This window comes from Ranitomeya variabilis, chromosome 2, assembly GCF_051348905.1.
Source record: "Ranitomeya variabilis isolate aRanVar5 chromosome 2, aRanVar5.hap1, whole genome shotgun sequence".
In the NCBI taxonomy this organism is placed as follows: Eukaryota; Metazoa; Chordata; class Amphibia; order Anura; family Dendrobatidae; genus Ranitomeya; species Ranitomeya variabilis.
In genome coordinates this window covers 237,613,828-237,626,528 of record NC_135233.1, presented here as the reverse complement: position 1 = coordinate 237,626,528, position 12,701 = coordinate 237,613,828, and the positions used below count along the sequence as shown (strand labels likewise).

Below are 12,701 nucleotides of genomic sequence, written 5' to 3'. Positions count from 1 at the left end.
GTCCCTTGAAAAAGATGGCAGCTACATATTAAAGAGCTGTAATTCCTAAAATCTTACTTTAATTAGAATGTGAATACCCTCAAATTGAAACTGAGAATCTGCACTTTAAGTCTATATTAATTATATAACTTATTTCTTGAATATGTCTCATTCTGCACTTGATCATGCAGCCAATCATCCTAAAGTCACTGATGCAGTTGTTGGTTAGCTGCAGTGATCACATGCCAACTAGACAAGAAGAGAATTAGAAGATACGAGTGGGGACCCAGCCACTGGGAAGGTGGAGTTGAGTGGGTTCTCTTTATTAGTTTCAGACTGCACAGAAGCCATCCAGTAATTACAAGAAAAGGATTGAATGCCCATCTAACAATATCTTCAGTTGAAAAAACGATCTAAGACCGGCTTCAACTGTACTGTTTTAAGAAGAAAGTAGACAACACAAAGGCCTCTCTAAAGAACCTATGAAGATAGGCCACAAGAATGTTTTGTTAACAAATGCAAATTTTTATTTCAAACCAATAAACAAAGGTATCATATTCATATACACAGAATTATACGGTTAAAAAACACGCCCCCGGAAGAAGAAATACACATCGAAACGCACGTAGGGGTACACAGGTCCGGCATCTCCCATTCTGGTAATTATACTACTAATCCCAGTACTATTGGTGTGCAATTTTATGCAAGACTTTGTCCTGCTTGCTACAAAAGCATTGTTATCTTCGCATGTAGGCTTTCTCTGCTGCAGCACTTCCTGATATTATATTTACACTCTAGAAGCAAGGAGGCAGCATTGAATACCGTAACAAACATTGATGTTTATATCTGGCCCTTCTAGTACTGGAGATACATTAGTGGCCAAGCATATCTATCAGTACATCAGAGAAAATCAGTTGCGGGCAGGGCCGGACAGGCCATCGGGCACTTCTGGCAAATGCCAGAAGGGCCGGTGCCAGTAGTGGGCCGCTCGATCCGCCTCCCCCCGCCCCCGCCGTCGCATTCAACTATACCGGCGTATAGACGCCGGTACAGTTGAACGCAATGATGGAGGAGAGAGCGTCTACAGACGCTCCCTCTCCCATCATTCCCCGCTCTGCCTCTGACACTGCGGGTGCGCGATGGCGTCATATCATCGCGCACCTGCTGTGTCCCGGGCAGACTGCAGCTGCTGAGACAGGAGCAGGAACCAGGAAGCAACGCGGGGCACGAGGAGAGGTGAGGAGAGTTTTGTTTTTTTTACTGAACTGTGTGGGGCCATTCTGGGGGGGGGGGGAGGAAGAGAAGAGATGCGGGCTGTGCTCTGTGCTGTATACTACTGTGTGGGCTATGCTATATATAGTACTCTGTGGGCTGTGTTATATATAGTGCTCTGTGGGCTGTGCTGTATATAGTGCTCTGTGGGCTGTGCTGTATATATTGCTCTGTGGGCTGTGCTATATATAGTGCTCTGTGGGCTGTGCTGTATATAGTGCTCTGTGGGCTGTGCTGTATATAGTGCTCTGTGGGCTGTGCTGTATATAGTGCTCTGTGGGCTGTGCTGTATATAGTGCTCTGTGGGCTGTGCTGTATTTAGTGCTCTGTGGGCTCTGCTGTATGTAGTGCTCTGTGGGCTGTGCTGTATATAGTACTCTGTGGGCTGTGCTGTATATAGTACTCTGGGTTGTGTTGTACATATTACTCTGTGGGCTCTGCTGTATTTAGTGCTCTGTGGGCTGTGCTCTATATAGTGCTCTGTGGGCTCTGCTGTATTTAGTACTCTGGGCTCTGCTGTATTTAGTGCTCTGTGGGCTGTGCTGTATATAGTGCTCTGTGGGCTGTGCTGTATATAGTGCTCTGTGGGCTGTGCTGTATATAGTTCTCTGTGGGCTGCGCTGTATATAGTGCTCTGTGGGCTGTGCTATATATAGTTCTCTGTGGGCAGTGCTGTATATAGTACTCTGGGCTGTGCTGTATATATTACTCTGTGGACTGTGCTGTATTTAGTGCTCTGTGGGCTGTGCTTTATATAGTGCTCTGTGGGCTGTGCTGTATATAGTACTCTGGGCTGTGCTGTATATAGTACTCTGTGGGCTGTGCTTTATATAGTGCTCTGTGGGCTGTGCTGTATATAGTACTCTGTGGGCTGTGCTGTATATAGTGCTCTGTGGGCTGTGCTGTATATAGTACTCTGTGGGCTGTGCTGTATATAGTGCTCTGTGGGCTGTGCTGTATATAGTACTCTGTGGGCTGTGCTGTATATAGTGCTCTGTGGGCTGTGCTGTATATAGTGCTCTGTGGGCTGTGCTGTATATAGTGCTCTGTGGGCTGTGCTGTATATAGTACTCTGTGGGCTGTGCTGTATATAGTGCTCTGTGGGCTGTGCTGTATATAGTACTCTGTGGGCTGTGCTGTATATAGTGCTCTGTGGGCTGTGCTGTATATAGTACTCTGTGGGCTGTGCTGTATATAGTGCTCTGTGGGCTGTGCTGTATATAGTGCTCTGTGGGCTGTGCTGTATATAGTGCTCTGTGGGCTGTGCTGTATATAGTGCTCTGTGGGCTGTGCTGTATATAGTGCTCTGTGGGCTGTGCTGTATATAGTGCTCTGTGGGCTGTGCTGTATATAGTGCTCTGTGGGCTGTGCTGTATATAGTACTCTGGGCTGTGCTGTATATTGTTCTCTGTGGGCTGTGCTGTATATAGTGCTCTGTGGGCTGTGCTGTATATAGTACTCTGGGCTGTGCTGTATACTACTGTTTGGTCTGTGCTGTATACTGCTGTGTGGGCTGTGTTATCTACTACACGTGCTGTGCTGTTATGCAGGCTGTGCTATATACTATACGGTTTGTGCTATATACTATGCGGGCTTTGCTATATACTATGGGGAGTATATTATATTCTATGGGGGAGGCCATGTTATGTACTATGTGGCTGTGTTATATACTATTGTGGGGGTATATTATATACTATGGGGGAGGCTGTGTTATATTCTATGGGGGAGGCTGTGTTATATACTATGGGGGGGCTGCATTATATTCTATGGGGGGTTACATTATACTCTGGGGTGGCTGCATTATACTCTGTAGGGTGGTGGCTGCATTATACTGTATGTGGGCTGCATTATACTGTATCGAGGACTATGGGGAATACGTTATACTATATGAAGAACTATGGGGTGCATTATACTATGGGAAGTGAATTGTAGTACATGGATGACTATGGCGGTGCATTATACTATATGGAGCACTGTGAGGAGTGTATTATACTATGTGGAGGACTGAGCAGTGTATTTTAATATGGAGGACTATAGGGAGTGTATTATACTATATGGAGGACTGTGGGGCACATTATAATATATGGAGGACTATGGGGTGTATTTTACTAAACAAGTAAAATGCTGCATATTCAGATTGCTCTTGCTGGAACAAAAATCATTGTTCTCAGCAGCACATTGCCAGCGTAAACTGTACATGTGCTGCTGATAACATGATACTGTATGATGATCTGTTAGTGATCTATTAGTGATCGTTCTGTCTCATCATTATTCCTCAGCTGGTGGAAAGAGGCCGGGAAACAAGCGTTGAACAACTTCAGTATTGTCAATCAAACTCATTTAGCGGCCTGAACTCAGCGCACGTAAATACAACAGAAAGGCTTCTGTGTGATGTGCAATATGTTAGCATTTGGGGCCCCATTTTAAACTTTACCTAGGGCCCCACTTTGCCTAAAACCGGCCCTGCCTACAAGTGTACAAAGATATTATACAGTCACCATGTGACAAGTGGGCCTGTGTAACTTCAAATGCCAGGGCTGAATTTTAGTCCCAGTCCGGCCCTGGTTGCGGGTATAGATATATAACAATACAAGCACCGTGCACTTTAACTTGTTATGCCGTTGTATATAAACAAATAGCCACTAGGTGGCATACTTGAAGCATAGAATTGCACCATAGTGTGATTTAGTTTTCTTAGGGATTATGCACCGGACTTTTGTTAGATTGGAGGCATTTTTTAACCGTATAATTCTGTATATATGAATATGATACCTTTGTTTTTTGGTTTGAAATAAAAATTTGCATTTGTTAACAAAACATTCTTGTGGCCTATCTTCATAGGTTCTTTAGAGAGGCCTTTGTGTTGTCTAGTATCAATGAATGTGTTATTCCAAATATTTATGGACTAATTATGTATACTTAAGAAGAAAGTAGCCATGTTTTCCTCATTCATGAAGGAAAATAAAGGCAGATTCTGTACATGTTTCCTCCACCCTGACATTACCTTTTTCTCCAATTGGTCCTAGTTTTCCCATTTGCCCAGGAACTCCCTTATCACCTAAAATTAAATAAAATAATTGTAAGAAAAAGATTTGATATATTTTTCATAGCCTCTTAAGGGAAAGAACCTTTCCATCACTAATGAGGTTGGAGACCTTCTACCCTAATCCTCTTGGTCTGAGCAAACATAAGCGCAAGAGTGGAGAGGTCGCCTATCAGAAAAATGTCTCCACTTTCAATAACATTTTACCTGTGGAATTTATTTAATTCAAAATCGCCCGCTGAGTGATCCCAGCTCTGTGCATATACAAATTCATGGATGCATGAGGTCTCCAACAATATCCATGTCCATACACATAGCATGAAGCAGGAGATTCAGTATACAACCTCTGTATTAGAAGCAGAGGCGTATCTAGGGGGGGGCAGCCAGGGTTTGTGCCCCGGGCGCAGCCATAAGGGGGGCGCAGTCGGGTCACCTAATGCGGCGGTCCGCAGTATCTCCCCCGGTGGCTGAATTCTGCCGCCCCATGGACTGAGAGTCGGCAGTTCTCTGTGCCGACTGTCAAGCTGACAGCCGGCACAGAGAAGATGCAGCGCGCCAGCTCTGTCCTGCTTCCTGCATGCACTTCCTCTCACACAGACAGCAGCGCCGCTGGATGACGTCATCATTCAGCGGCAGCTGTGCCAGAGAGAGGAAGGCGACGGAGATGCTGCGGCAGAGTGGTGAGTGAGTGTGTTTGTGTTGTGCGTGTGTTGTGTGTGCTTGTGTGTAGCGCTGCGGGGGAATGTGCAGAGAGGTAAATGGTGTTGTGTGTGTGAAGGGGAGGAGAGGGAAATGATGGGACTGATGGGGAGAAGGCAATGATGGTGTGATGGAGAGGACAATGATGGGGATGGTGGGGTAGGAGGAAATGATGGAAGTGGTGGAATGGGCAATAATGGGGATGGTGGGGGAGAATGCAATGGTGGTGGTGGGGGAGGAGGAAATGATGGAGGTGGTGGAAAGGGCAATAATGGGGGTGAAGGTGGTAGAATGGGCAAGGATGGTGGTGGTGGAAAGGACAATGATGCTGGTGGAGGGGTGAGAAAATGATGGAGGTGGTGGAATGAGCAAGGATGGTGGTGGTGGAAAGGACAATGATAGTGGTGGTGGAAAAGGCAATGATGGGGATGGTGGGGGAGGAGGAAATAATGGATGTGGAGGAAAGGGCAATGATGGGGATGGTGGGGGAGGAGGAAATGATGGTGGTAATGGAAAAGACAATGATGGGAGTGATGGGAAAGGAGGCAATGATGGGGGTGGTGGAGGAAAAGGCTGTGATGGAGGTGGTGGAAAGGGCAATGATGGGGTGGTGGGGGAAAAGCAATGTTGGAGGTGGTGGAAAGAACAATGATGGGGTGGTGGGGGAGAATGCAATGATGGTGTTGGTAGAAAGGGCAATAATGGGGGTGGTGGGGGAGTAGGAAATTATGGAGGTGGTGGAATGGGCAATGATATGGGGTGGTGAGGGAAAAAGCAATGATGGTAGTGGGGAAGGCAAAGATGGAGGTGGTGAAGATGGCAATGGGGTGGGGTAGAGGACAATAATGGGATGCGGGGTGAGGAGGACAATGAGGGGTGTTGGGGATTGAGATGGGAGGAAGGGGACTTATAACGGACTTAGGAACAGGGGGAGGTGGAGGAAGACATTATTATCACTTATGTCTAACACAGTCCCTTAGTATAGAGTGTACATTCCTATTAAGTATAACACAGTCCCTTAGTATATAGTGTACTCACTTATTCTGTATAACACTATCCTTAGTTACATAGTTTCCTATTTTATTATGTATAACATCGTCCATTATTACATATCATCCTCTCTAGTTACATATGATGCCGTCCCTTATTATAAAGCTTTCTCTGCTGTTATGTACAGTACTGTCTCTCACATAGTGTATTCTTGCTAATTTTGTTATTCACAGCACCCTCTTTTATTACATAGTCCCCACTCTATTTAGATATAAAATAACTGCTGATGGAGGAGTCGGTGACCAGACGACCAGTCCATCAGCTCCTCCATTAGAAAAGAAGCTTTCCTATGCTCCATCAGCCATCTTTGCATTATACAGCTAACATCAGAGGACGGTATGTAATAAAAAACAGTGCTCTATATAATCCAATATGTAAGAGACGGTACTGTACATAACGAGAGGGCACTGTATAATAAGGAACGGCAATATACATAATAAAGGAGATTATGTAATATATACACATGTATGTGTGTCTGGCTATATATATAGTGCTTTGTCGCCATAAAAGGAGGGGAACTCAGACACATTTCTTGCACAGGGGCCCCAAGCTGTCAGTCTCCGCCCCTGCCAAGGGATCAATTGTACTCGCATCTTACAGAAGTGAGTACTCTGACTGCCGGGTCAGAGCGACGTGAGCAGTGTGATCAGATTACGTGATCACGCTGCTGACGTCGCTCACTCGTGCTGCAGAGGCGAACTCTGGTGGTAAGTGCTCCAGTGGAGCTGAAGACACAGAAGATTAAGTGCACGGGGGGGACAATTTGAGTGGAGATAGGGGGATTTATTATGTGTGGGGAGAATTTGAATGGGGATGGGGGGTTTTATTATGTGTGGGGAGAATTGAAGTGGGGATGGGGGCATTATGTGTGGGAGAATTGGAGTGTGGATGGGGGTGTTTAATGTGTGGGGTGAGATTTGGAGTGGAGATGGGGTTATTTATTGTGTGTGGGGAGATTTGGAGTGGAGATGGGGTTATTTATTGTGTGTGGGGAGATTTGTAGTGGGGATGGGGGATTTAATGTGTGGGGGAGATTTGAGGACATAAAATGAAGAGCAAAGGGGGAGATGGGGGGCATATATGAGGAAACAGTACAGGGGAATGGGGGGCATGTATGAGGAAACAGTACGGAGGAATGGGGGGCATGTATGAGCAAACAGTATGGGGGAATGGGGGGCATGTACGAGGAAACAGTATGGGGGAATGAGGGCATATATGAGGAAACCGTACTGGGGAATGGGGGGTATGTATGAGGAAACAGTATGGGGGAATGGGGGGCATATATGAGGAAACAGTATGGATGCAGACAGTATGGGGAGCGAACGGAGGAATGTATGTGGACACAGTATGAGTAGCGATGTAAAAAATGTACAGTACAGACCAAAAGTTTGGACACACCTTCTAATTTAAAGATTTTTCTGTATTTTCATGACTATGAAAATTGTACATTCACACTGAAGGCATCAAAACTATGAATTAACACGTGGAATTATATACTTAACAAAAAAGTGTGAAAAAACTGAAATTATGTCTTATATTCTAGGTTCTTCAAAGTAGCCACCTTTTAAAAGCTTTGATGACTGCTTTGCACACTCTTGGCATTCTCTTGATGAGCTTCAAGAGGTGGTCACCGCGAATGGTTTTCACTTCACAGGTGTGCCCTGTCAGGTTTAATAAGTGGGATGTCTTGCCTTATAAATGGGGTTGGGACCATCAGTTGTGTTGTGCAGAAGTCTGGTGGATACACAGCTGATATTCCTACTTCCCGGTGAAAGACCTGGCTATTCATTGCTTGCGTTGAGAAACACGTGATGGTGTCTCCGCGGTTTTCTACATGCATTTGCATATTTCCCATCAGGGATGGGGGAAGTGTTCTGGATCACTGCGCTGAGAAACACGTGATGGTGTCTCCGCGGTGTTTGATGTTTTGATCTCCCTGAGGTCATTCACCCTTATGTTTATAGTCTTTTCACTAGGCACTGCTCCTAATAGCCAGTTTCCTACTCCACACTGATGAGGGGCAAATACCCCGAAACAGCTGTCTGTGGATGGATACCATGTTTTAATTCATGTGTTAATTCATAGTTTTGATGCCTTCAGTGTGCATGTACAATTTTCATAGTCATGAAAATACAGAAAAATCTTTAAATGAGAAGGTGTGTCCAAACTTTTGGTCTGTACTGTATGTGGACAGAGTACGGGGAGTGAGGGTGATGCGATGTGTGCAGACACAGTATGGGGAGTCGTGTGAGCAGGCAGTATAGAAAGTGAGGGGGTAAATATATGAGGAGACAGTATGGTGAACAGGGGGGATATGAGAGGAGACAGTATGAGGAGGGAGGGGAATAGTGTGAGGAGACAGTATGGGGGGAGAAAAGTGAGAGGGCACAGAATAGAAGAGTAGTAGGGGGCGTAGCATGGAGGGACAGTGTAAGGGCACAGCCAGGAGGAGACAGTATATCAAGGAAGGGGAGTGTGATGAGAGAGTACAGTATAAATACTGGGCCCTATAGGGGGGACACAGTGTGAGAGGACAGTGTGAAGAGGGGGCCGGTATTGAAAGGAGAGGTCAGTGTGAAGAGCATGTACCATAAGAGGGACAGTGTGGGGGTCATAATTTGTGCAGACAATATAGTGGGGGCAATTTTTTATTCAGGAGCATTATAATGACACTTCTATCTTTAAGGGCATCATGTGAAGATTTTCTGCAAAAGAGCGGAGAAGATGGAAGTTTGCAGAGACGGCTGTGGATGAGAAAACTCATCATGGGGTCTGGACAAGATGAAGAAAAGGAGAACGGCTCGAGAGACGACGCCATCTATAAGGTACCTGGATATAAATGTTATTTGTGATACTAACTAACTCTCATGTTTTTATTTATGTTAGGAGCATTAAAGGGGATGTCCAGGTTTGTGATGAGTCTGCAGTCATTCTTTATGACTGCAGACTTCTGACTTCTCACAGTGCGCACTGCACGCTGTCAGGATTCTCTCGTGCTGGGGATTTACATACATGTAGTCATGCGCTGACTAGACATATGTGGCCTCACTCAATGAAAATGAACTGAGCGAGGCCGGGGACGTCTAGTCGGATTGTGGTTAGAGGTATACAAATCACATGCTTGTGCTGACATGACTGTCCACCGGCAAGGGAGAATCATAAAAGTGTGCAGTGCATTCATTGTGAGAATTCAGAAGTCTGCGATGTCAGGATTCAGTGGCGCAGGAAGGGGGGTGCGGGGGGGGGGCGGGCCGCCCCGGGCGTCACAATGCCGGGGGCGGCTCCGACCCAGAGAGGAGGAGGAGGAAGAAAAAAAAAAAAAAAAAAGGGGAGACGCGGGCCCTTTAAATCTTCGGGCGGCGCCGACCGCCGCCACGACCAGGCCCCCCCCCTTCCGATACCGGTGCTCGCATTGGGCCCCCCCTTCTAATACTCACCTCTCCTGGTTCCTGCGGCAGCTGCAGCGTCTTCGGCGCCCTCTGACTCTGCGACGTCTCAGGGCAGAGGGTGCGATGACGTCATCACTGCGCGCTCAGCTTCTCTGTCCTGAGCGTTGCAGAGCCGGAGAGACGCTGAGTGCACCAGACCTGCGCTGGGAACGGGAGAGGTGAGGATTTTACTTTTTTTTTTTTTTTTTTCTTTATGTCTGACTCAGACAGACTGGGGGCAATATGCTGGAGACAGACTGGGGCAATATGCTGGAGACAGTCTGGGGGCAATATGCAGGAGACAGACTGGGGGCAATATGCTGGAGACAGACTGGGGGCAATATGCTGGAGACAGACTGGGGGCAATATGCTGGAGACAGACTGGGGCAATATGCTGGAGACAGACTGGGGGCAATATGCTGGAGACAGACTGGGGGCAATATGCTGGAGACAGACTGGGGGCAATATGCTGGAGACACACTGGGGGCAGATTGCTGGAGACAGACTGGGGGCAGATTGCTGGAGACAGACTGGGGGCAGATTGCTGGACGCACTGGGGGCAGATTGCTGGACGCACTGGGGGCAGATTGCTGGACACACTGGGGGCAATGCTGGACACACTGGGGGCAGATTGCTGGACACACTGGGGGCAGATTGCTGGACACACTGGGGGCAATGCTGGACACACTGGGGGCAATGCTGGACGCACTGGGGGCAGATTGCTGGACGCACTGGGGGCAGATTGCTGGACGCACTGGGGGCAGATTGCTGGACACACTGGGGGCAATGCTGGACACACTGGGGGCAATGCTGGACACACTGGGGGCAATGTTGGACGCACTGGGGGCAGATCGCTGGGCGCACTGGGGGCAATGCTGGACACACTGGGGGCAATGCTGGACACTGGGGCAGATTGCTGGACACACTGGGGGCAATTCTGGACACTGGGGCAGATTGCTGGACACACGGGGCAATGCTGGACACTGGGGGCAATGCTGGACACTGGGGGCAATGCTGGACACTGGGGCAGATTGCTGGACACACGGGGCAATGCTGGACACTGGGGGCAATGCTGGACACTGGGGCAGTAGCGAAGCTACCAGGGGGGCAGAGGGGGCGGTCGCCCCGGGCCCTGTGCTCTGAGGGGGCCCACCCGGAGCTACACTACTGTCAGGGCCGGCGTTAGGGGCCCCTGCCTCCGGTCAATGTTTATCTTTAATTTCCCCTGCGTTTGTACTGTGTATGTAGCTAAAGTAACATGCACGTTACAAACGCTCACAGGGAGTTAGCAGAGAGATGGAAGAGAAGGCCTCCAATCAGAGTGCAGGGAGTGAGTCATGTGATCGCTCTCCTGCAGTCTGTGGAGGAGAGGGGGAAGGGAGGTCACTCACCACTCACCCAATCCCGGCTGAGCGCGCTCTGCTCAAAGCTGCTGTGCTGCAGAGAAGTGATCAGCTCCAGCAGCAGCAGCAGCCGGGGACGCAGGGGGACTGTGACCTGAGCTCACTGCCTACACATGTTGTCTGCAGCATCTGACTGGAAGGAGCAGCCCCCAGGACCAGAGGACACTCTCCACACAGCATGATGAGTATCTTGGCACATGTCACTTGCTTTTTGATATGTCTGATCTGTTGCCTTGAATACATACATACAGGCACAGTATATAAAGCAATGAAGGGAATGTCTTGTTTATCCTGCAATCTGGACAGACACTGAACACTGACATGTGATCGATAAGTGTCTTCGCACATCATTTATTTACTGCTGATTAGCTTATGAGAAGGAGAATGATTATTTTCTTAAGTTTGCGAGTGGCTGGAATCTTGCAGGACGGCTTTTACATGTGGGAGCCTGTCACCATATAAGGTCCGGCCAGCATCTGTACGCCCTCACATAGTGTTCTAGAATGCTCTCTATGTCCCCAATCCTCTATGCAAGGCACAAAAAAGAGCTTTTATTATACTCACGGATGGCGCAGTCTGGGCGTCACAGTCTTGACCCGGCGCCGTCCCTCTTCCTGTGATCGCTGTCCCTCTTCGTGTGGAAGATGCGTCCTACATCATGCATTCAGTGTCCTCTATCGCACTCCCGTGCAGGTGCACTTCTCTTTGCCCTGCTGAAGTCAGAGCACAGTATTGTAGTGCGCATTCTCTGGTTTATTTCCAGGTCATCAGTGCCCTTTGGCCTTTCTCAGCGCATACACACTACAGTACTTGGCTCTGCTTTCAGCAGCCCAGAGAGAAGTGTGCCTGCACAGGAGCGCGATGGGTGACACTGTGTGGATGACGTAGGATGTGTCATCCAGATAAAGCAGTAATGGAGGATGGCGATCTTAAGTCAAGACCAGCGATGCCTTGGTGAGCGCCATTGGTGAGTATAATGAGAGGTAATTTTTATGCCTTGCGGAGGGAATTGGGGACACATTTATAGCCTTCCTTATAGAGGCTGCCTATGGCGAGCTGCATTATACTATACAGTCTTCCTATGTGAAGCGCATTATACTATAGGGTGTGCCTATAGGGAGTGCATGATACTATATGGAGGCCTATGGGGAATGTATTATACCATATTAAGGACTATCTGGTGTATTATGCTTTATGGAGGCTATCTAGAGGGCCATCATTCAGTGTGGAGATTACAGCAACGGGGCCATCATACAGTGTTGGAGCCAGTTTGGGGGATATTAAGGGGTCAGTATATACAGTGAGGGGGCATCATACTGTGTATAGGGGAGCTGTACGGGGGGGAGACTCGGGACTTTATTAAATGTAAAGTGGGCACTTATTCTTATAGGGGAACTCAGGTTACTGTGACTATCAAAGGGTCACATAGTACAGGACAAGACGTGCACTCTCGCTAGTGTTGGTGCAGACTTACTCAAAGTAAGGTTTGAGAAAGACCCTGTGGGTCGAAACGTTACCTTGAAACACTGAGGTGATACCTTTATTTTGGTGTTTGTTCACAATAAAGAAACCACGTTTTTTGACTAACAAAATTCAGAAGAACTCTCCTTATTGAGTGCGACTGTTGTTACATAGGACTATCAAAGGGTCACACACAAAGGGCATTATTACTTTCTAGGGGACAAAATGTGGGCACTGTTTTCTAGGGCACTTGCACCCGGCATTACTATATTATAGAGGGGTGCTTTAGAATTTAGAGGGCACAGAGAACCACACAGCAGGTGCAGTAATAGGGACACATATGGCAGCAGCGGCTCAGTATTGGGG

At 47.7% G+C, this 12,701-nt stretch overlaps 1 protein-coding gene across 2 annotated transcripts in view; it reads right to left on the bottom strand.

The window, feature by feature from the left end:
* The window catches only part of LOC143805197 (ficolin-1-A-like), a 100,076-nt gene that overhangs the window by 70,737 nt on the left and 16,638 nt on the right, over nucleotides 1-12,701 (bottom strand). Inside the window, exon 4 of one of the 2 annotated variants that reach the window (XM_077284175.1) lies at nucleotides 4,256-4,309. The exons of the other annotated variant lie outside the window; for it this stretch is intronic. Within the exon in view, the coding sequence (XP_077140290.1) occupies nucleotides 4,256-4,309 (54 nt within the window). The remainder of the gene's footprint in view (nucleotides 1-4,255; nucleotides 4,310-12,701) is intronic. 2 annotated transcript variants of the gene reach the window in all.